Raw genomic sequence first — 22692 nt, 5'->3', positions numbered from 1 at the left:
TGGCTATAAATGTGGAAACCTCTCCACTCCCTGCAGGTATGGGCGCTGTAACTGTGCTCTTCCTCTTCCTGTTGTTCTGCACTCTGCTTGGAGGCCTTTTCTTTTGGAACAGGTTAACACACAGGCTTAATCTCACACACTCCTCTCTAACGTACCTGGTGCTTATTCTGCTTTCAGTCTGGTTCTCAGTCATCCCGGTCATGGTAGTCTAAGAAACTTGGAAAGAAAAGCGTCTCGACTTCTTTAAGTTTTGTGAAGACATTTCATAGGCAAAGCTTCTTGAGCTCTAACACCAAATGGTGGAATGACCGAGGCTTTAAGGCCTAGTGGGAGTTGTCCCTGGAGAGGGTCGTTGACCAATTGTTCATCATGTGACTCATCACATGAGCCGATGTATTAGTGATGTGTCAGTCGTGAACGAAATGGCTCTTAGAGCCGACTCTTTGAAGTGAACGACGCGAGCCGGCTCCTTATTGGGAGCCGTGGGATTTTTTTCTTTCTCTCACCCTCTCTCTCTCTCGCACTTTTTTCCGCTTCACTCTGCACGCGAGCCTTGTGCTGGGCAGAGGGGGGAGGGGCGGTAGTTACACTCAGTAGCACAGGAACAGAGCGGGAGGGAGAGAGAGAGCAGGGACAACAACGTCACATCAGAAAGGTATAGTAATCATCCACAACTATTTTCAGCTGCAGATGATAAAGGATTCAGAAAGTTTATTCATGCAGGCCCATATGACAGAGAATGTGCATCTTCTTTGTGTTTTCATATTATAATTTATATTTAATTGTGTTGTGGTTTGCAGTGTTTTGTGTTGTTTCACTTTAAATTTGTTTAAAAGGAAAAAGCTGAAAATTTAAATAGTTAAAAGTTGAACTGTAAGTAATTGGTTTTTCTATTATATGATTTATTTATTACATTTTATGTGAATAAATATAAGTATATTTACGGTGGCCCCTACAGACAAAACACGTACAAAAGACAACAGACGTGCTCCAGGATGCTAGGGGGCAGTGTTGAGCTTTTGTTACCTAGTGGCTACACAAGCCAGGAAGTACCAACGACCGGATTTGGTGTGTGGTAGTAACAGGTAAATGAACATTTGTTTAAATTATTTGAATATATATGAGTGCCTGTGTATAAATACACAAACAATACACACATGCTTTCAATTGTGTAATTTAAGTGATCTAGTAGCTTTGCTTTGGAAGTTCAGTTAATGTTAGAAATGTGTTTTGGAGTTTGTACGTGTTTTGTCTCTAGGGGCCACCGTATATATTTATATATAAACATATAAATAAAACCACATTTTTTTTACATTAGTAATTTCTTTTGTGCATAATTTTATATTGTTGTTAATAATAAATTAATTAAAGCAACAAAACAACCTGAAGAGCCGGTTGGGAGCTGAAAGAGCCGGGTCTCTAAAAAGAGCCGGAAATCCCATCACTACGAGGTATGAGGGTCATTTTTAGCAGACGTAGCCAACCTTTACATGGAGGAAGTAGAAAGTATGACTCTTGGCAGCACCTCGCCACTGGTGCAGACACGTGTATGCCACCTAACAGTTTGCTGTTTCTGGACTGTGCCGTGCACATTGAGGAGAATCGAAATCTCAACATTAAAGTTGACTGTAATAGAGAGAAGATGGATGATTTGAAAGAGGAGTGAAAGAAGCCATCTATGTCCACTGTGAATGACCATCTTTGAACAGAGGGCGGGGCTTATCACACCAACTGTCGGCCATCTGTAATCCAGTCTCTGATGCTTCCCAGGTGCCCTAAGGTCTCACAGTGGGTTCACCCAAAACCTCTGCTTATAATGACTCACACCCACCTTGGCTCATGTAATGAGGCCATGATCAAGAGTGGGCCAATGACCCTTTTAAGAGGCCACTCCCACTAGGGCTTGAATACCCGGGACTCTCCACTATATAGTCTTAGAGCTAAGGAAGGTTTCTCAGACAGAGCCTCTTTAAGAAACTTGAAGAAGTCCAGTAGTTTTTCTTTCCAAGCTTCTTGGATTTCTGCTGCTTAGTTAAAACAAACAAACAAACAAACAAACAAACAAACAAACACACAAACAAACACACAAACAAACAAAAAAGCCATAACCACCCTGAACTCACTGACGACATAGTTTCACCCCCCAGTCCAAGGACTTCCTTCCATACACAATCGACCATCACCACTGTGTAACACTTAATTTAAGTGCAATGACCCACACTGTAAATATATAACACTACTTATGTTGTATATAGTGCTGCAGAACTGTGCACCTTTCTTTTCTCACGTGTCTCTGGACAGGAGTACTAAGGGAGCAGTGACAGCAACCAAAATGATCCTTACTCTGGACGACATCGTCTTCATCGATACTCAAGTCAGCAGGAAGGTCAGAGAATGTTTACTGGTGGTAACTAGTGTTCAATCTGGTACCATTGCTGGTACTGGTGCATCTGTAGTTCTGTAGAAAACTGGGAGCAGCGGGAGTACTAACAGCGAGGCATGTTTGACTAATGAGCTAATCGATGAGCTGATCAATGGGCTGATCAATAAGTTGATCAGTGAGCTACCTTTGGTCAGATTGTTGTTGTTTCCATAGAAACTCAACGATGAGTCCATCATGAAGAGTCTTTTGGAAATTAAAACTCCATTGCGATCGCTCGCTCGAAGTTATATCCTCACAACACCGGAGAGCTCCAACATCGGGATACTGGAGGTATTACCTGCACCTGTGTGAGCCTACCTGTCCTGTCACATTCCCTGATTGGCTGTGCTGTTTTCAGGGTGACTGGGTTTGGCTGAAGAAGTTCAGTACTGGAAAAACACCAACAGAAGCCAATCAAACCACCCAGAATATGTTCAGCCAGGTATGATGAGCAGAAAATCTACAATAGAAACACAACGGACACAGATTCTATTTGTTTCCGTGTCCGGTTTTCTGTTCTGTTGTATGGCGCTACCATCTGTACGTGAAACAGATTAACAGTATTGCAGTATTAAGAGTATTTTCTGCCTGGTGTTCAGTTGCGGGAGATGCGACACGAGAACCTAAACCTGTGCCTGGGTCTGTTTGTGGACTCGGGGATCTTCGCCCTGGTGGTGGAACACTGCCCCCGAGGAAGTCTGGCAGACCTGCTGGCTGACGGCAACGTGAGGCTGGACTGGATGTTTAAATCCTCACTGCTCATGGACCTCATCAAGGTACTGCCGAACCCCCTGTCCCTGGTGTTCACTTATATTTGCTGTGAATAGTGGTGGTCGGGGGATGAAACGAAAGAAGTGAGTTCATTAGATAATCACTGTTTGTACAATGCTGCTACTTATACAACAACTGGTGCTGTGAGCATTACTCACACTAGTACTCTCTTATTATTAATAGTGCCATGATAAAACACTGCTGTCCTAATGAAGGATCTATGAACTAGTCTGATAAAGTTCAGGTTTCACGACTCGACTTCTAAGTCAATTAATTATGCAGCTCTATTCGACTTTATCTATGATATCTTTAAAGACTGTTTCATTTCTGATCAGACCGATCAGGTTACTGATATTTGTGTTTGTTTCAGGGCATGAAGTACCTTCATCTGCGAGGTTTGACTCATGGCCGTCTGAAGTCAACAAACTGTTTAGTTGATGGTCGCTTTGTTCTGAAAATAACAGATTATGGACTTCCTATGATCCTGAAATCCCAGGGGATCAGCATTCCTGAGGATCCACACGGTAGAAACATGAGCATGTTCAGATGTTTGAAGTTTATCTCAGACGCTGTATCTCTGCTTACACGTGTGTTTATGTCAGAGGGCATATTAAGACTCTCCATCCTAACCCTAACATTAACCCTAATCATGAGCACAACACAAACCTGTTCCAATAAAAACTGCAGCTGTGTTTCTCTTCCCGTCTCTCAGACATGCTGTGGACAGCTCCGGAGCTTTTGAGGAATCCGGTCTCAGGAGGTTCGTTTGCTGGAGATGTCTTCAGCTTCTCCATCATCATACAGGAAGTGATCTCCCGCACACTGCCATATGCCATGATGGACATGCCGGCTCATGGTGAGGGAGGATGTCTGATCAGCTGTGTCTCTTATAAACCGCCTGTCTCTTATCACCTGTTTGTCTCTTACCACATGTCTGTCTCCCAGAGATCGTGGAGCGTCTGAAGCAGCCTCCTCCTCTCTGCAGGCCGATCGTTTCGGTCGATGAAGCTCCTACCGAGTGTCTCACGCTGATGAATGAATGTTGGAATGAAGACCCGAGTAAGAGGCCGAGCTTTGATGACATTTTCAAACAGGTGAGCCGAGTCTCACTGCTGCCACCTGCTGCCTTCTACAGGCTCGGGGTTATTTTCTGATTTCATCTCGACTCCTTCGACAATCTGTTTGCAGTTTCGAGGTATCAGCAGAGGCAGGAGGGCCAACATCATCGACTCCATGCTGCGGATGTTGGAGCAGTACAGCTCAAACCTGGAGGATCTGATCCGAGAACGAACGGATGAATTGGAGATTGAGAGAACCAAGACAGATAAGCTGGTGGGGCAGCTCCTGCCAAAGTAAGACTAAAACAGTAAATTACTAGTAATAATTAGCAGTAATGTGAACTGGAGGTGTGGTCAGAGTCTCTGATGGGTGGGTGGATAAGAGTCCTTGAGAATAGAACTGTGTCGTTGGGCCTCGTTAATGAAGTTCGCTGCAGACAAGAATGAAAGGTCCTCATGATGCAGACTTTGGTCCTGATGGGACGCCGACTCCCGAGAGAGGAGTGGCCATGCTGGGAGGGTTTAGCCTGGCTCGGGGTTGTGGAGTTGCACAGGTGCTAATGAGAGGGCATGCTGCAGCCAATCACTCCTCAGGTTATGAATGATGAGCTGCATTGTGCATTTGGAGGAATGCCCCAACATGATCTTTGGTGAGTTTAACTTGTTGCTGTATCACAGGAAGTTCGTCCTCCGTTGTGCTCTTTTGATTTGAGCTTGTTTAGCTCTCTGAGGACCTGTGAGATGATAGCTGCTGGCAGGCTGAAAGGTAACCCTGTCTTACTGGAATCAGACAGGATCATTGATATGGTTGGTGCCAAGGTTTTCGACTCCACTGGGGGCAGATTTAGGCAGGAGGATTTGTTCTTTGGCAGACCAGGATGATGATGGCGTTAAAAGTGGAGCTAAACTGGAATCCATTATTGGTTCCTGCGGAGTCCTGGGTTTGAAGGATGAACTGGAGAGCCATGTTAAACTTCTGGCCTCTAGTTTGGCTGTTTGCTGCATGGTTACACTAAGCAATGAAATTCTTACTTTGCGAGTTCCCATTTGTTCCAGGTCTGTGGCTCAAGCTCTGAAGAAAGGGAAACCAGTCGAACCTGAACATTATTCGGACTGCACCCTTTACTTCAGCGACATTGTTGGATTTACAACTATTTCTGCTCTGAGCGAGCCCATCGAGGTACAAACTGTTTGAACTTGTTTTTGTGCATTTCATTTTTCAGTGTTTCACTAAACCCGTGTGTGTGTAGGTGGTCGACCTGCTGAATGACCTCTACACCATGTTTGATGCCATCATTGCTCTCCATGATGTGTACAAGGTAACACACTTCCATTTAAAACACGTGTGTGACCTAAACAGTGAAGATTTCTCTTAATTTCTGGATGATCTGAACAAAGACACATGAAATTTGGTTCTGGTTTTGTTATAGGTGGAAACTATTGGAGATGCCTACATGGTGGCTTCAGGTGTTCCCAACAGGAATGGGAATCGACACGCAGCTGAAGTGGCCAACATGTCTCTGGACATCCTGCACTCGATAGGAAACTTTAAGATCAAACACATGCCCGAGATTAAAGTCAAAATCCGCATCGGACTGCACTCAGGTACACCTGTCGACCGTTATCTGCTCATTCAGTACCAGGACGTCAGGAGAGGGTTCATTTATCAGTGTAACTACTATACTATCAGCTTTCCTCATCTGAAGAATCCAGAGTATGTTCAATGTGTCTCAGGTGTAAGTCACTCTTACTGTGGACACGTGTGGATGAGATTAGTGAAGCTTGACGTCTGTGGGCAACTGCTGAAAGATTTAGAAATGTCAGGAGTAGTGAGTAGAAGTGTCTGTTGACAGAGCTGTTTTGGGAGACCTCAGGGCTGGCTCAAGTCCTGCCTCATCAGCAGCTGGTGCTCAGACCACAAGGATGGGAATGATATTTGAACCAGTCAGACTGGATTACAGTACCAGTTTTGGACAAAACAGTGTAATGGTTTTTCTTTTTAGATTCTTGCTGAAGGCATCAACTAATAATGAACACGTGTTGAATTATGTAGTAAATCAAAAAGTGTGAAATAACTCAAAACACGTTGTTTGTTTTATATTTTAGATTCTTCGTAATATCCAGACTTTGCTTTGATTACTGTGTAACCTGGACGTGTGTCCCTCTATCCTAATGAAGGGATCCACCCTACTGGCCCCAAGTGTAATATTTACAATGTTGGGGTCTCGGGCCTCCCAGTGAGAATCACCACGAGGCTACTCCGAGTCGCACTCACTGAGCCTCTAGGTTCTGAAAGGAGATTGGCAGCAGCAGACTAAATGGAAGCAAACAAGGCCTCCAGCCCACACAACACTACTGATGGGAATTCTGAGTCTTTTTAGAGAACCGGCTCTTTCGGCTTGGCTCACTAAAAAGAGGAAAACCATGACTGACCTTCAGTTGTTAAAGTAATGATGGACTGTTGTTTCTCTTACTTTACTAATATGAATGGTAAAGGTTGTCAAATATGTCTGTCAGCTGTGTACCAACCTGATTTCTGCACAACACAACTGATGGTCCCAACCCCATTAAGAATGCAAGAACCATTCTTAATTAGGGGGCGACCGTGGTGCTGGGGGTTGGGATGTGCATCTGTAACCGGAAGGTTGCCGGTTCGATCCCCGGGCTCTCTGTCCTGGTTGTTGTGTGAGGGGCCGATGGCGCGATATGGCAGCCTCGCTGCTGTTAGTCTGTCCCAGGGCAGCTGTGGCTACACCTGTAGCTGCCTCCACCAGTGTGTGAATGTGAGATTGTAAAGCACTTTGGGTGCCTTGAAAAGCGCTATATAAATGCAATCCATTATTATTATTATTATAACCAATGAACCCTGACAGGCTCACCTGTGAGGTGAAACCATTTCAGGTGACTACATCATGAAGCTCATGGAGCAGGATAAGGGTTTGCAGCGCTGTCAACAAAGCAAAGGGCAGCTACTTACAGGAATCTAAACTATAAAACATATTCAGTGTTGTTTTGCTGTACCCTCAATCATCCAGGTGAGTAAATCCAAAAGAGTTGATTCAGTTCATCTGAACGTTCTCAGTGGGAGAAACGTTTCATCATCATCAGGTGACTTCTTCAGTCTCAGCTGACTGCAGGTTTCCAACCTTATAAACATGCATTTGCATAATGACTGAAACCAGCCCACTGAAGGAACACTGGGCTGGGAGGTCAGTTCCTTCATCATTAATATTCACGTTGTCATGTGGGCTGCTCCTGCCGGGAGCGGTGGAGGAGCTGCTCCAACCGGAGATGGCAGATGAGGGGCGCAAGGGTCCACACCGACTGGAGGAAGAGGAGCTGCTCCAGGAAGGGCTGTTCCAGCCGGGAGTGGTGGAGGAGCCTCATAAGCCAGAGGTGGATGAGGGGCGAGAGGGGCTGTGCCTGCTGGAGGCAGAGGCGCCGCACGGGGAGCCGCGCCAGCCGGGTGGCTCCCCAGCCTCAGTCGGGCGATGGGGGTATTTGGTGGGGCGTGGCCTGCGGTGCTGTGCAGGGAAGGTGGACACACCTGCACGGCATCGGCAATCTTGCCCCGCCAACTTAAAAATGGGACTGGTTCCTGACTGGGGTCTGTTGGTGATGTGCATTGAGGAATAAACATATACAGAACACAACTGGGTCATGGCCCATTGTTCATTCATGCTGGTTTCAGTGACTGTGCAGATGTACTGTTTATAAGGTTGGAGAAAGCTGAGACCGAAGAAGTGACAAAGCATTTCTCCCACTGAAAACTACATCCTGCATCCAGCTGAACATAATCAACTTTCCCGGCATATTTAAACTTGTTAATCAGTTTTTTCTTTGCTACATAATTCCATATGTCGTGCTTCATATATATGAGGTCTTGAGTTTGTATCAAAAGTAGTAAAAATAAAGAAAAACCATTAAATGAGAAGGCGTGTCCAAACCTTTGACTGGTAGTGTATTTGTGTTCGCAGCTAGTTTGAATGTAACCCTACATCTCTGATTAAAGTATGGTAATAATGGTTCCTGAGGCTGTCTATGGTGTTAGTGCCAGGTAAAGGTCGGCCCTTCCTGTCTTCAGGTCCCGTGGTAGCAGGTGTGGTTGGACTCAAGATGCCCAGGTACTGTCTCTTTGGAGACACGGTGACCACGGCCTCACTCATGGAGTCCTCTGGGCTACGTAAGTAAAATCTTTGATCAATGGTTGGATCACTGAGAGACCACCCTGATGTCTCTCCTGTCTGCATTTAAATTATGTCAGAATCACTAGCTTCCTCCTGAGTTGTGGTGTGACGATGTGTTTGTGGTCTGCAGCTTACAGGATCCACATCAGTCTGAGTACGGTCAAAGTCCTGACCAGTCTGAAAGTGGGATACCACATAGACACCCGGAAGGCACAGGTATGCCAATCTAAACAGACCTGAAGCAAATCCAAATATAATTGCATGACGCAGTAGCTGTGGATGCTGTTAGAAAACACACACAATGGTGATAAAGGCAGCACGCTGGCTCGGGTATTAGCACTGTTGCTTCACATAAAGGAGGTCTTGAGTTCGATCCCACCCCCTGCCAGGGCCTTTCTGTGTACTGGGTACTGTGGCTTCCCACAGTCCAAAGACATGCAATTAGTGAGGTTATGTTAATTGGAGAATCTAAACTGGTCATAGGTGTGACCACGAAGCTTAGCCTTGAATCAGGCTGGCGACCTGTCCGGGGTGTACCCTGCCCCACCCCTGCGACCCTGATGAGGATGAAAGAGAATGGATGGTTTATAAAACCTTATCTCAGAGGTCAGGTTATTACCCTCAGGTTTACTGTAGTCCAGTCTGACAGGTTCAGAGTCTGGTCCAGATCCCACCCTGTCCACAGTTAGTCAGCCTGATGCCAGTCCGTGGTGGGACTCGTTGATGTTTGGATGCTTGTGTTGCAGGTTAAGGGCACAGAGGACACGTACTGGCTGATGGGTCGAGAAGATTTTAATAAACCTCTTCCTGTTCCTCCAGACCTCGCCGGAGGGTAAGAACACACAGCGGTCATTATCGATTACCAATAAAGTAATCATTAAACTGAAACTCGCTCTCCACCCGTCTCTCTGTCAGGGCCAGCAACCATGGAATCAGCCTGGATGAGATTCCAGTCGACAGACGACAAAAGTTTCTGGACCGACAGAACAAGATGAAGAAGTGACAACACACACAGTGTCATCAGCTGATGAGACCCTCTCAAAGACATCTGAACCCTGGAGATCTTCAGCCTCCCGAAGGCTGTAAAGTCTGAGTGCACAAACCAATCATCATCATGGGCGCTAATTTCTACTTCCTGATTTAACTGGAAGTCCTCTTTGATTGGTCGCTGACATCGCTTCTGTTTGACTAGTGGAATTTGTCCCTCACACTGTCTGATGTTTTACAGTTGTATAGAAACTGACTGTTACCATGGTGACTGTGATGTGTTAGTAACCTTGAAATAGAATCAGGGTTGTTCATGTCCAATGAATGTTGGGTAAATGACTGTTAAAGAGTGGATGCGTGACAGATGTTGTGTTGATCAATAATCGGTTCTGCGCACTGACGCTGGCTGTATGCTGTCGCTGTTCCTGATGCTTCTTTAAAATGTAAATGTTCCATTAAACTCTGAGGTAGACTCAGTGCTTAAATATGGATTTTCCCGGATGCTCCTGAAGGCACCGTCTTCCTCAATAAGTCAATCAAACGTGCAGTTCAGGTCTATTTTCTTCACTACCAGCTGAGTTTCACATAATAATCTGTAAAGATAACACACAAACACCCATTGTTGTGTAAGTAATAATACTTTTTTAAAAACAAATGACAAAAATACTAAAAAGAGTGAAAAAACAAACAAAAATGGAAACAATTTAGTTCAACTATTGTCTGAATTAGACAGAGGGCGGCTGCTGAGATGCTGTCTGCGGACAGGTGAGGGCTGAAACGAGCCACTGACTCCTTTTAAACCTCCCTCTCAGTCTCAGTTTATTCCTTTTCCAATTTTCATTCGTCTCATGTTTTGTGCATTTTGAATTAATTTCCTTGTGCTTCCTCTTCTTAAATCCTATTTTTAAGCTTTTCACCTTCTAAATTCAAAAATGGATATTCTCTGGATTATTCCAGTTTTACCTTAATTTAATTAAAGTTGATTTAAAAGTATTAAAAATTTTTTGATATAACCCTTAACCCTCTCTTCTCCTCAGAGTGAATGCTAAACATAAGCAGCTGTACTCCAGTTAACCTGGGTTTCGATAATCGATTTTAGCTTGAATAAAGTGATATTGATTCATTAGATCCTGAATCAGTTTTTAAATATAAATGTATTTTGCCAGAAATGCCAGAATCTCAGGTTAAAGCTCACAAAACTAGATCCCAGATGTGAACGAATGAAATATTCTTATTAAATACTTAGTTAGATTGTTGATAGTTGATATTTAGTTGAATGTCCTGACAACAAAATCACACAAACATTTTCAATGGAAATCAAGCTTAGCAACCCATGGAGGTCTGGATTTGGAGTCACACTCAAAATGAAAGTGGAAAAACACAGGCCGATCCAACTTTGATGCAATGTTCTTAAAACAAGTCCAAATGAGGCTCAGCAGTGTGTGTGTGGCCTCCCTACAACACCTGGGCATGCTCCTGATGAGGTGGCAGATGTTCTCCTGAGGGATCTCCTCCCAGACCTGCACTAAAGCATCTGCCAACTCCTGGACAGTCTGTGGTGCAACACACCTACATGATGTCCCAGATGTGCTCAACGAGTGGGCCAGTCCATATCATCAACACCTTCGTCTGGCAGGAACTGCTGACACGCTCCAGCCACATGAGGTCTAACATTAGCTGTGTCCCAAGTCAGGGGCCTCATCCTCCAGAGGCATTTGAAGGCCGATCACGTCACAGCCAGGCGATAAAGGCTGCTCCAAATGCGGCCCTCATTTCCCCTGATTCGAAGCATGGGTCAGGTGTGTACTTTGTGGCCCAACCTATCCCAGAATTCATAGCGCTGCCTAGCCAATTCAGTTTCTAACGATGGCAGCAGCTACAGAGACGGTAGAAATTGTTAATGTTAAGATATTAAAGTTAATGGAAGTTTCATTTTAAATATTAAGGTGATTTATTTTACATTCATTAAACTTACGTGACTGTAACTGCACAGTGCCGCTGGTTTTAACATAAAGGTTAGTTTTAATATTACTCTCATTACTCCTTCTGGGTCACAAAATAAACGTTTAAAATATTTTCAGGTGAGAATGTAGCTGTGTAAACTTCAAATATCTGCTCGGTTTATCAAGACACCGCATATTTGCAAAAGTGCTCCGACGTTTTCTGAGACGTCTGTTACCCACCAGCTCGATAGCCAGCCGGGGGCAAGGCTCAGTAGAGGCCGCGAGAACAGCGAACTCACGGCACATCGTTCTTTTAACCCCCCGCGGTCTTTCACTACTCAGGTTAAACATGATATATAAGTCACTTAGATAACTTAAACATGTTATTGTTTGGCTTTTTCAGTGTTTCATTTGTTCCTGAGTAAATCGGTTTGTTATAGTAACTTATAGTTTTCACACAGCTGAATAAACGTCAAACAGCTGATCATCAGAAGTGTGAGATGATTGAGAATCTACGCCTGTGTCCTGTTATATTTTAGATAGCAAGGAGCAGACGGCGAGTTTATTAAACTCCAGCGAGACAACGAACACCTTTTCACCACTGTGGGCTGCAGGTGCAGCAATAGTATGCAGTTCTTACTCTGTTACGTGTGAGGCAGAGTGATGTTTTTGGTCTTGTGGTCCTAATTTAGTACAGTTTGCTGTGGATGCTGTTCAGGGACTAACATGAGTGGGATGTTCTCTTATATTCCGTCTGTTAGGGCAATTCTTATGAAGATGGGCCTGGTGGGAAAAATCACCCCTTTGCAGGCCAACAAAACAAAACAAAGTATGTACAGTAGTGTTAAAATATGTATTGTTAACTCTAGTCTTTTGAACTTATTCGTGTAAACCTGTACTGTTGCTGTTTTTGTCCATTGCCACTTGTGATTTCCTCTGCTGTTAGGATTGCAAGTATCCAGGGTCAGGCGAGGCAGTGAGTGGGAAGCCCACGGCTGCTAAATGGTGCTGGTTTGTCCTTATGGATGAGGTGTTGGGACAGAGCCTTCTACCAGGCTCCAGTCCTAATTGTCTCCATCCAGGAGGACACTCCAGGCCCAGTTCAGCAGTGGGCCAGCTGCAGCCAAGAGTGGACAAAAGAAAGACAGGAAGGATGAATTCTTGGACTTAATAAGAGAGGGCATGAGACTGCAAATGGAAACGGAGGAAAGAAGAGCCGGAGAATGGACAGGCTTCTTCACAGTCATGTCTCCCGGGGTCAGCTGGCTGATACTTTGCCACTTTCCTCTCTGACACTGTTAGTAATCTAGGTGTTCTGTGATATAGCTCTTTCAAACTTGATAGACAACTATCCTCTGCAGTCAAATCTAGCTTTTACCCACTGCTTCTTATTTCTAAGGCTAAGCATTATGTAACACACAAGGATCTTGAAGCTTATTCATGCCTTTGTGACCTTCTGATTGGATTACTGTAATTCCCTCTACTTCTGTCTCCAGTCTGCTCCATAGATTGCAGCTTGTCCAAAATGCTGCGGCACGCCTTTTGACTGCAACCGGCAGGTTTGCCTCTTTCACTCCTGTCCTTGCTGATTTGCACTTCCTCCCTATCAAATACCAAATTTAATGAAAGTATTGCTGCTCACCTTTAAAATCATAAACCATACAGTGTCTAGCTATCTTGTTGAGCTCCTTAGACCATACACCCCTGGGAGAGCCCTCACATCATCAGCCCAATTACTCTTGGTACAGCCTAGATCTCGGCCTAAGACCAGAGGTGAGCGTGCATTTGCCCTGGTTGCGCCTAATTTGTGGAACAACCTGCCCATTCCTATCCCTATTCTATGTCACTGTCTGGTATGGTAACTGCACCGTATTGGATTGCAATACCCCACAATGGATAGTGAGAGGAGCTGTGAAGATCACTGGAGCCTCTCTTCCCTCCATCACGGACACTTGTAGCAACTGCTCCACCCGCAAAGCCCCCAGCATCATGGAGGACCCCACACGCCCCTCACACACACTCTTCATCCTGCTGCCTTCTGGAAAGAGGTACTGGAGCATCCGGGCCCTCACGACCAGACTACCGTTCAGTTTCTGAGGGCGATCGTGGTTCAAGAGTTGGGAATTCGCCTTGTAATCGGAAGGTTGCCGGTTCGAGCCCCGGCTTGGACAGTCTCGGTCGTTGTGTCCTTGGGCAAGACACTTCACCCGTTGCCTACTGGTGGTGGTCAGAGGGCCCGGTGGCGCCAGTGTCCGGCAGCCTCGCCTCTGTCAGTGCGCCCCAGGGTGGCTGTGGCTACAATGTAGCTGCCATCACCAGTGTGTGAACGTGTGTGTGAATGGGTGGATGACTGGATATGTAAAGCGCTTTGGGGTCATTAGTGACTAGTAAAGCGCTCTACAAATACAGGCCATTTACCATTTCTTCCCCTAAGCCGTCAGACTCCTGAACACTCAGTGACTGGACACACCCACCCACACACACAAACACATGCACACCTTCATACACCAAGGTACTTTTCCACAATGCTCAGTCTTCTGCATAAGCCGCTGTCATTGTTGCACTTTTCTGTTGCAGTGTTGTGTCTGTATTTTCTGTTCTGTCTGGTGTTTCACTGTCTTCGTTTGTTTTTTTGCAACTTCTACACACTTGCACTTTATGTAGTCCTGTGTTGATTGTGTGTCATATGTAGCACCCTGGTACGGAGGAACGTCACCTCATTTCACTGTGTACTGCACCACTGTACGTGGTTGAAATGACAGTAAAGCAACTTGACTTGAAAAATGAACCAAGATGGAGCTGAATGCTTTACAATCAGAGACCAGGTGAGTCTCTCTCACAAACAGTCTATTTTTGTTAGAATTGATACTCGTGGATCTCACTCTGGTTAAAAATCCAGGTTTTGGATGTTTCACGAGCTGACTGGTGTATTTTTACCTGCAGGCTTCATACAGCGTGAGCACTCAATGCTCAGACGGCCTCAAATGTTTATACTGTGGAAGAAAAACATACATCATAGTGCAGAGACTAATAATTACATGTGAGGATATGCTGCTGTTGTCATGAGTGTTACTGTATTATAATGTATAATGTATTGTAATACTAATGTTTTAATGATGAATAAATAAATATAAATAGATGATTATACTGTTGTTACAGTGGAACTGTATCACTAATTACAGGAATGTAAAGAGCATTTTATGGGCTTGCTTCCTCCAGAAGACACAGGTTCTTCCTGATAACTGAATGAAATCTCAGCTGTGATGGAGCTTTGTGTGTGTTTGCTGAGTGTGTGTGAGAGCTGCTGCTTGCAATAAGCTGAAAGTGTTTGAGGAACAAAGAGAAACAAAGAAAATCAGCTGATGATCCAGTAAAGACTCTCTGAGCAAAGTGACTGAATGAAGCAGATTTTATTGAGGATTGACAGAAAAGTGCATCGAGCAGGAGACGATTCATGTGGAAGACCCGAATATAGAGAATCTGAACAGATCAAGTCCAACATGAAAGGATCCAAATGTTTCCACTCGGCCTGAGCCATCACAAATATCCAGCATGAACACATGAAGAATCAATCGAGGCATCGATCAGCTGGAAGAAGATCAGATTTCAGGACTGGACTCAGAAACACTGAAGAGTCAAAGTTGGATTATTTCCACACTGTGTCTGAGTTCAGTGTCTCCAACATCCTCTGCACTCACTGAAAGACAACAACATGTTGGACTGTCTCTGGATCGTGTCAGTGACACGTTACTGTCCCACAACCAGTTTACTGAGTCAGCATGAGAGGAGAAGCAGGATAAAGCTCACACTGACAACAGTAGAACAACGTGACAGAAACACATGTATTTGTGGAGATAGTGACGTCAGAGGAGCAGGGAGCTGTTCTCACACACTGTTGTACTGATCGTTAAACAGCAGGGGGCGCCCTCGCTGCATTTACAGCACAGCTGGCAGCTCAGACCAGCTCTGCTCTGCATAATAACTGACTGTGGAGTTTATGTAGTAATACTTGTCATGTGCTGTTACATAAGTACAAATACCTGTGTGAAATACATGTATATTAATAAAGAAAAAGCAATAATTCAAAGTATTGTGGAGATTAGAATATTATTTTACTGTTACTATTCATAACCATTATCATTACTGTTGCAGTACTTATCGTTTATCATTATCATTTCATCAGAGCATTTATTGAAGCTGTTGATGTTACATTAAAGTCTGTATTTCAGGTGTTAGCATAATCACATAATAATCTTTCATTGCAGGTGCAACTGTAATCATGTTATCCATATGGCATTTTTGTGCTAATTAAAGAGTTGAAGCTCGGTCAGTTGATGGTCTGAAGCTTCGAGCAGCGCGACTTCCGCCCGATCAATTGAGAAATGCATCGAGCTACGAAAGGATTGCATACATGCTTACAATACAATACACCACATATAACCTGTAAACAGAATACAGGCCTGTGTGCACTCAGCAGCCTGCTGCATTGGAGTTTGCCTGGTAACAGATGACTCAGAATAGGTCATGCACTGAGGTCAAGACACACATAGGCTGCCTGTACACATACACAGTATCTAGACTTGTTTTGCTCGAAACTGCAAAATTGTTTTACCTGCGTATGTGACAGTTTAGTTCCACAGATGAGTGAAGTGCACTAAGTGAAATAACAGGAAGCATCTGGCGGAGGAACAGAGGAAGGAACTGTTCTTTTTTGAATGTGTCCAAGGTCGGAATTACTGGAACTGATGCATGTTAGTTATCTGCTTTGACGCATGATGCTCGTCATCAACTATGTTATATATACGACTGCTCATTTATTGCTCTGGGAAGATCGATGCTTTTTGGGTGATCGTGCTCGGCTTCCCACATACATGTGTTTAAATAAAATCATTGTTTTGACGCACCTCACGGGGACTTTGCAGTCGTTTGTCTCTTACCTCAAAATACGAAATCAGGACAGTATTCTTTATAAATGAGAATTTAGATTTTTTTAATGACTGGATAAAATATGAAAGCATACATGATGTTCCCGTCTTAGAAGGAGGCCATCATCATCAAATTACAATAATAAAATTTAAACCCATCATCACCACCCAACAGCCTAAGTCATCAAAAGGTCAACATGCACTATTCTACCATATGCAAACTTATATCATTAAAAGATTATACTGACTACTGAGAACTTGGATAGAAAGGTCATCATATTTTTACTGATCAATCATTTTCATGTCATGTTTAAATGATATAAATTCAATGACATTTCCCACATATTTGGAAAATATGTGAGAAACATTTTTTTTCTTGAGATGAAACTAATGTTGGAAGCAATCGACATTTTTCTGCAGGCATCACCAAAGCACACAGAGCCACATGTTGTATTTGGTACAGATTTGATGTCAGATGCATAAAACAAACAGTGAGCCACAGTAACTTCTCCTTAGGACCAAAGAACTGCTAAACAAACTGACTGATCTCTAAGTAGAGACGTCAGTGCTGATCAATAATCAATAACAGGCTTTTTTAAAAGTAATATGCCATCTGTCAGCAAAAACAACAACAACAAAAACAACAACAAAAAACCATGTTGTGTACATCTGAACATGTAGCATAGAGTGTGTCAGAAAAAAAGCCATTCACACAGCTGCATGATGCTTCACTTACGCCTGACAGAGGATTTCCCTCTGATAGCTGATGCTGTTTGAGTAAACTTGTACCATGCTGCTTTTTTGTTTTTTTCATCCACTCTGCTTCTCATCTCCTCCAGTTTCTGGACCTTCTCTGTGTCTCCTTTCTGCTTCATCTTCTCAATCAGGAAGTCCAAGTGGACAACAGTGGACGCTGAATCAGCTTTCAGAGCGATCTGCTCCAGTCTGACAACATGTTGGTAGGACTCGTCCAGGAACCGCGACTTCTCTGCTGTCAGCTGGTTCATTTCCTTTTCAAGATTTTCTAACAGGGTACACTCCTTCTCTTTTTCTTTTTGATACTTTTCATATTTCTGCTGCATTTCTTGTTTGTTTAGTGATGAATCAGCTGCTGTTTTCTTTGTTTCATCCACTTCCTCTGCAACAGTTTTTAACTCTCTGGCTTTCATCTCATATTCTGACACATTCTTCTCATACTGCTTTTTCATTTCTTCATTCGTCTTCATTACCCTCCTTGTCTTGGTCACATATCTCCACTTTTCTTTCACATGATCTGATGCAGGACACTTGTTGGTACAAACAGTGCAGCGGCCTCCTTTCATGACTTCACAGTGTGCAGGTTTCCAGGCCATTGTGCATCCAGGATAGTGACAGTTCTCCTCACAGACTGTACAGCAGACAGCTGCTTCATAAAACAACAACAATCTCATCCCACCATCAATGGCTTCTTTCTCTTTGTAGGGCTCATCAACTTCGACAGTGAAATTCTCATTCCTCTTCATCTCTGCTTCAAGTTCCTTTATAGTTTGTTGTATTTTTAGAGCTTCTTCACGTTTCTGTTCTCCTTGGTTCTTTAGAGTTTCATAGATTTTTTTTAGCTTCTTCAAGCTTTTTCTTTTCTTCTCTTTGTTTTTCTTCATGTTTCTTCAGAGCTTCTCTCTTTTGTCTGATTTCTGTCTGTTTAAGTTCACCCAGCTCAATTCTCTCTTTCAGGTTTTGGATGCAGGCTTTCAGTCTGATTCGTTCATTTAACACTTCAACTGCTTTCATCAGTGTTTGAGGGTTAGAGTTTCCCATGAAGTCTGTCAATTGATTCATGTTTTCCTGTGTGAGTTCCCATGAAAGTTTTGAAGACTTGTTTTCTTCTGTTCGGTTTTCATACTGTGAGTTATTAAAGAGGAAGTAAACTGGCTGATTCTTCTTATTTTTGGCACATTTAATTTCTGAAACTTCAAGAGCTTTAATAGCATTTTCAGGTCTGCTTCCATCTGAGTGTGTGATCAGAGCTACAATGTTTTTCTCCAAGTTTTTTCCAAACAGAGACATCACTGAATCAAAGACATACAGCAGTCGGTCACTCAGTCGATTATCACTCGCCTTCATCACCAAACCCACTGCATGAACTTCATGGACTCCATCCTCTGATCCAAACAAGTCCAACAATCTGTGACTGATGATGTCATCATGTTCAGTCCCTCTGGTGTCTCCATATCCAGGAGTATTGATGATGGTCAGAGAGTAGGGCAGAGTTTCATCTTCAAAACCAAAGATCTCGTACACCATCACATCTGATGTCTGACTTTGTCTGTCCTTCTGATTGACTCTTCTTCTCCTCCTCTACAATCGTAAACCAGACTCTATCCTCCCACTTCACTCCCATGGTGTAGTTGAGCAGAGCGTTGGTCAGAGTAGATTTTCCTGCTCCTGTTTCTCCCACAAGTAAGATGGTTCTGTCTGTCTTGTCTTGTCTTTTTTCTCCAACAGTCATTCTTGTTCCAAACTTCTGTTTCTTTGCTCTCAGCTGGTAGACAGCAGGAGGTCCTGACCTGATCAGATCACTTCTGGAGATGATGTCCTTGTATTTTGAGACGTTACTCGTCCTGCACCAAAGCAGAGTTTCAATCAGAGGGCAGAGTGAATGCAGAAGTCTTTATGAGTACTGCTGTCTGTGATTATCATGTTATCTGTACTGATGCAGCTGCTGTACAGCTCAGACTTTACTTTTACAAACACTATGACGTTTAAATGAGATAAAACCTGAAGACACAAACATGTATGGTGACAAAACTCAACATTTATGTGATCAAAATACAGAAATCAGATGAAGCCAGACGTCTTACTAAGTTTAATAATAATAATAATAATAATAATGTATATAATTCATGTGAGAAGGAATATAAAATGAACAGGTATATCACAGGGAAGCTTCAATAATAAAATTGAATAAAATACGAAAACATGGTTGACCTTCAAATAAACAAACAGATAAAAAAAATAAATCAAAACTCCTCTGCGTCTGTTAGGAATCAATCAATAAATAATCAATTTAAGGTCACAGGAACTGAGTTAGAGATCAGTCATCTTCTACTCTCAAAAAGAAACTGATATTCAAATATGGATTTATTACCCGTAGATTGATTCTGTTCATCTGGACAGAAACGTTTCGTCACTCGTCCAAGTGACTTCTTCAGTCTCAGCTGACTGAAGCTTTCCCCAAATCTTATAAACAGTACATTTGCATAATGACTGAAACCAGCACTGCTGAAGAAACAATGGGCTGGGAGGTCAGTTTATGATTGCCATGACCATTGATTATTGTCCATGAGTACCATTCACAGAAAGTTGGGCAATTACAGCAGGTCTAACTCAGGCAAGCTGAAAGCCTGTGTAAAAATTATTTGAGAGTGACTTTGAGCGTGTGTGTGTGAATGAGACAGCACACAGGAGATCTCTGAATGTGCAACATTTAAAGTGTGTGATTTAGTAAAAAAAGGGGCCTGTATTGAACGTATTGAGTTTTAAAGAGAAAAGTATTTGGATTAAAAGGACTCATGTTAATGTGCTAATGAAATGTGAGCTGAATAACCTTTGCCTTAGAGATGGAGAGGATAATAAGGACGGGCTAAAGGTCAGTAAATCTTATTTAAACACCTGATTGTTTGACTAGATATAAGAGAGAGGGAGGTGCGGGGAGTTGAAAGTTAAAAAGTAAACTGGGATGTCTGGAGGCATTCTGGGTCAGTCTCCAGTGTCCTGCGAGAAGGGCAGTTCAAAGGATTCCAGAAGTTCACTGTTGGAAATTTCAGCAGCAGCACCGGAAATCGTCCATGTTGGACTTGGATTTGACTCTGTTCCTCCTCCTCATCATGATTTTAATTGATGTGTTGGATTATAATTCTGAGAAGGATTTGGACTTCCAAAAGCATCCTCGGGCAAGATGCTGAACCGCAGGTTGCTCTCCGATGTTACAATCAGAGTGAGCTCTTAGGTAGCAAAAACAACAAAGCTTTAATGGGTGAAAGAGGAACGTTGTATAAAGCACTTAGAGTGGTCAAGTAGTAAAGCGCTGTATAAGAACCAGTCCATAAACCTGACCACCCTCTGCACTATTTAATAACCAGCCAGCGGAGCTCCTTCTCTAACAGACAAACACAAGAATTCTCTACAGTCCCTTTATTATGTAATACCTCTTTATGGTGAAAGGACTGAAAGCACTTTTCTACTCTCCCGGAGTACTCAAAGTGCTCTATACAACATGCCACATTCACCCAATCACAGCCATTCTCACAAGCACTGTCTTAGAGCTTCCTACACATCTTACTCTGATGGATGCATCGGAGTACAATTTGAGGTTTGTATCTTGCCCAAGGATACTAGACATGCAGACTAGAGGAGCCAGGGATTGAACCACTAACCTTCTGATCAGTAGATGACCTGCTTTACCTCCTGAGCTACAGCCACCCCATGTATAATACTTATAAAGTTTACTACTGATTTTTCAGATATGAGATAAACTATTCTTTATTTTTATGAAATAAACAAAAGTTCATGTACAAAAAGGGGTGTCGAGATGAAGGGACTGACTGATTTTGATTGCGTGACCTCACTGTGTTTCGAGGAGAACCCGTATCTGGATCAAGTCATCAAAACATTCAGATCATACCTCTGTTGTTTCCCACATCTGAAGTTGATATTACACAGCATGCTGACTTCTTCTCTGACTTTTGTCTCCAGCTCGGCCAGGGTCTCCTGAATCATAAACTGGTCACTGGTTACAGTCACAGCAGACCAGTCCTGCAGCTGGGGCTTATTGTAGGTAAGAGGGAGGACGTTCTCCAGGAAGCTGAAGGGGTCTCTGATGAGCGAAGCTTCATGACACTGCAGCTTCTTCTTCTTCATGTGTGTAATCTCTGCCTGCAGCTCATCAATAAAGCTTTCTGCCTCCGTCTCATTTATTTTCTGCTCCGTCTCGATCGCCTCAGACAGTCTGGTGAACTCTGTCTTTATGTGCTGCACCAAAGCGGTCATCACCTTCCTGCTGTACGATAACGCCTCCTCAGCTTTACTTCTGCTGGTCTTCACTGACTGTTGAAGCTCCTGGATTTTCTGCTCACGCTCCTGGATCATCTGATCCATGCTGTTATTTTCTAATCTCAGCTGGGATTTCCTCATCTCAGCCTCGTCCTCCAGACTCACTGTTTCATGTGTTTTATGGTCACCGCATTTACAGGACTGACACAGAAACCTTTGATCCAGTCTGCAGATCAGCTCCAAAGGCTCACCGTGATCCCGACATATTCTGCTCTCCAGGTCCTGAACTGGATCGATCAGCTTGTGTTTCTTCAAAGCTGAAATCCTCTGATGAGGCTCCAGATGTGTTTGACAGTAGGACAGTAAACACATTAAACAGGACTTCAGGGCTTTGACCTTTGACCCTGCACAGATGCTGCAGAGCACGTCTTCATGTCCTGCTCGTTCAGCTGAACTCAACAACATTTCTTGAGCAGATTTTTTAACCTTTTCTGCCATTTCAGCAATGACAGGGTTAACCCGAAGCAACGGCCTGGTGTAAAACATCTCTTTGCACAGTGGACATTGGAGTACAGACAGGGTGCTCCAGTACTCTGTGATACAGTTCATACAGAAGTTGTGTCCACAGGGAATCGACACAGGTTTAGTGAACACACTCAGACAGACGGGACAAAGAAGACTGTCCTCAGACACCAGAGCCGACGCCGCAGCCATGACTGCAACATACAAGCAGAGCTAATATTAGCACAGTGTAAAGTTACTATAATCCTCATTTATCATTATCAGAGTTCAATATACAAAAAAGCAACAGTGATACTGAAAAGAAAATGCAACTGTACCTTCTCTATGAAGACTGAGCGGTGTAAATCAAAGAAACAGGCTCTTCTTCTTTTTAGTTTCTACTGACACACTGACCACATCGTCTCCTCCCACTTCCTCGTTTGAGTAGAACAAATTAACTCTTTAGAAAACAGACCATGAAACCCTCACAGGTTAAAAAGGTTCACTGGGAAGCTGATCAGCATGAAAACTACAGCAGCTCAGAATGAACTCCTGGATTCAAACCTCCACCTTCAAGAAAAACAAAGTGGATAGAAGTTTGAACATGCTCAGAGGAACGAGTTAAGAGGAATGAACAATGGGGAGTTCTGACTCCGCCCACTGAGACTTGCAGTTTGTTCCTGCATCTGTGATCTTTATCTCTGACATGAGGCTCTGGGCTCAGGAACAGAAGTGAGTACACTTCTGTACTGATATCAGCTACATGTCAAATCCTTCACAACATCACAGTAATTTCATCATCACTGAGTTCACAGCTTGAGGCTTTTTTTCTCATGAACATTCAAGAACAGCTTAACACGGCCTATA

The 22692-nt window shown here is 43.4% G+C and overlaps 1 protein-coding gene and 1 pseudogene across 3 annotated transcripts in view; one reads left to right on the top strand and one right to left on the bottom strand.

The window, feature by feature from the left end:
* LOC309703489 (retinal guanylyl cyclase 2-like) overlaps positions 1-10551 on the top strand; it is a 31206-nt gene extending 20655 nt beyond the window's left edge. For both annotated transcript variants that reach the window (XM_082528352.1, XM_082528353.1), the window contains exons 9-24: positions 37-112; positions 2302-2386; positions 2597-2713; positions 2781-2864; positions 3022-3198; positions 3564-3717; positions 3906-4049; positions 4139-4287; positions 4382-4545; positions 5308-5431; positions 5502-5570; positions 5682-5856; positions 8336-8434; positions 8569-8654; positions 9185-9270; positions 9354-10551. In XM_082528352.1, the coding sequence (XP_082384478.1) occupies positions 37-112; positions 2302-2386; positions 2597-2713; positions 2781-2864; positions 3022-3198; positions 3564-3717; positions 3906-4049; positions 4139-4287; positions 4382-4545; positions 5308-5431; positions 5502-5570; positions 5682-5856; positions 8336-8434; positions 8569-8654; positions 9185-9270; positions 9354-9441 (1877 nt within the window). In that variant the 3' untranslated portion in view covers positions 9442-10551. The remainder of the gene's footprint in view (positions 1-36; positions 113-2301; positions 2387-2596; positions 2714-2780; positions 2865-3021; positions 3199-3563; positions 3718-3905; positions 4050-4138; positions 4288-4381; positions 4546-5307; positions 5432-5501; positions 5571-5681; positions 5857-8335; positions 8435-8568; positions 8655-9184; positions 9271-9353) is intronic.
* Positions 10552-14763: 4212 nt separating this feature from the next.
* Positions 14764-22383, bottom strand: LOC309703509 (annotated as a pseudogene). The gene is made up of 3 exons (XR_014280844.1): positions 22164-22383; positions 20957-22040; positions 14764-18893 (listed from the first exon to the last, which is right to left on the bottom strand). The product of XR_014280844.1 is annotated as an uncharacterized misc_RNA (transcript).
* Between the last annotated feature and the right edge of the window lie 309 nt (positions 22384-22692).

Source organism: Aulonocara stuartgranti (assembly GCF_965226115.1).
Source record: "Aulonocara stuartgranti genome assembly, chromosome: 3".
NCBI lineage: Eukaryota > Metazoa > Chordata > Actinopteri > Cichliformes > Cichlidae > Aulonocara > Aulonocara stuartgranti.
This window is presented reverse-complemented; position numbering and strand designations above follow the sequence as displayed.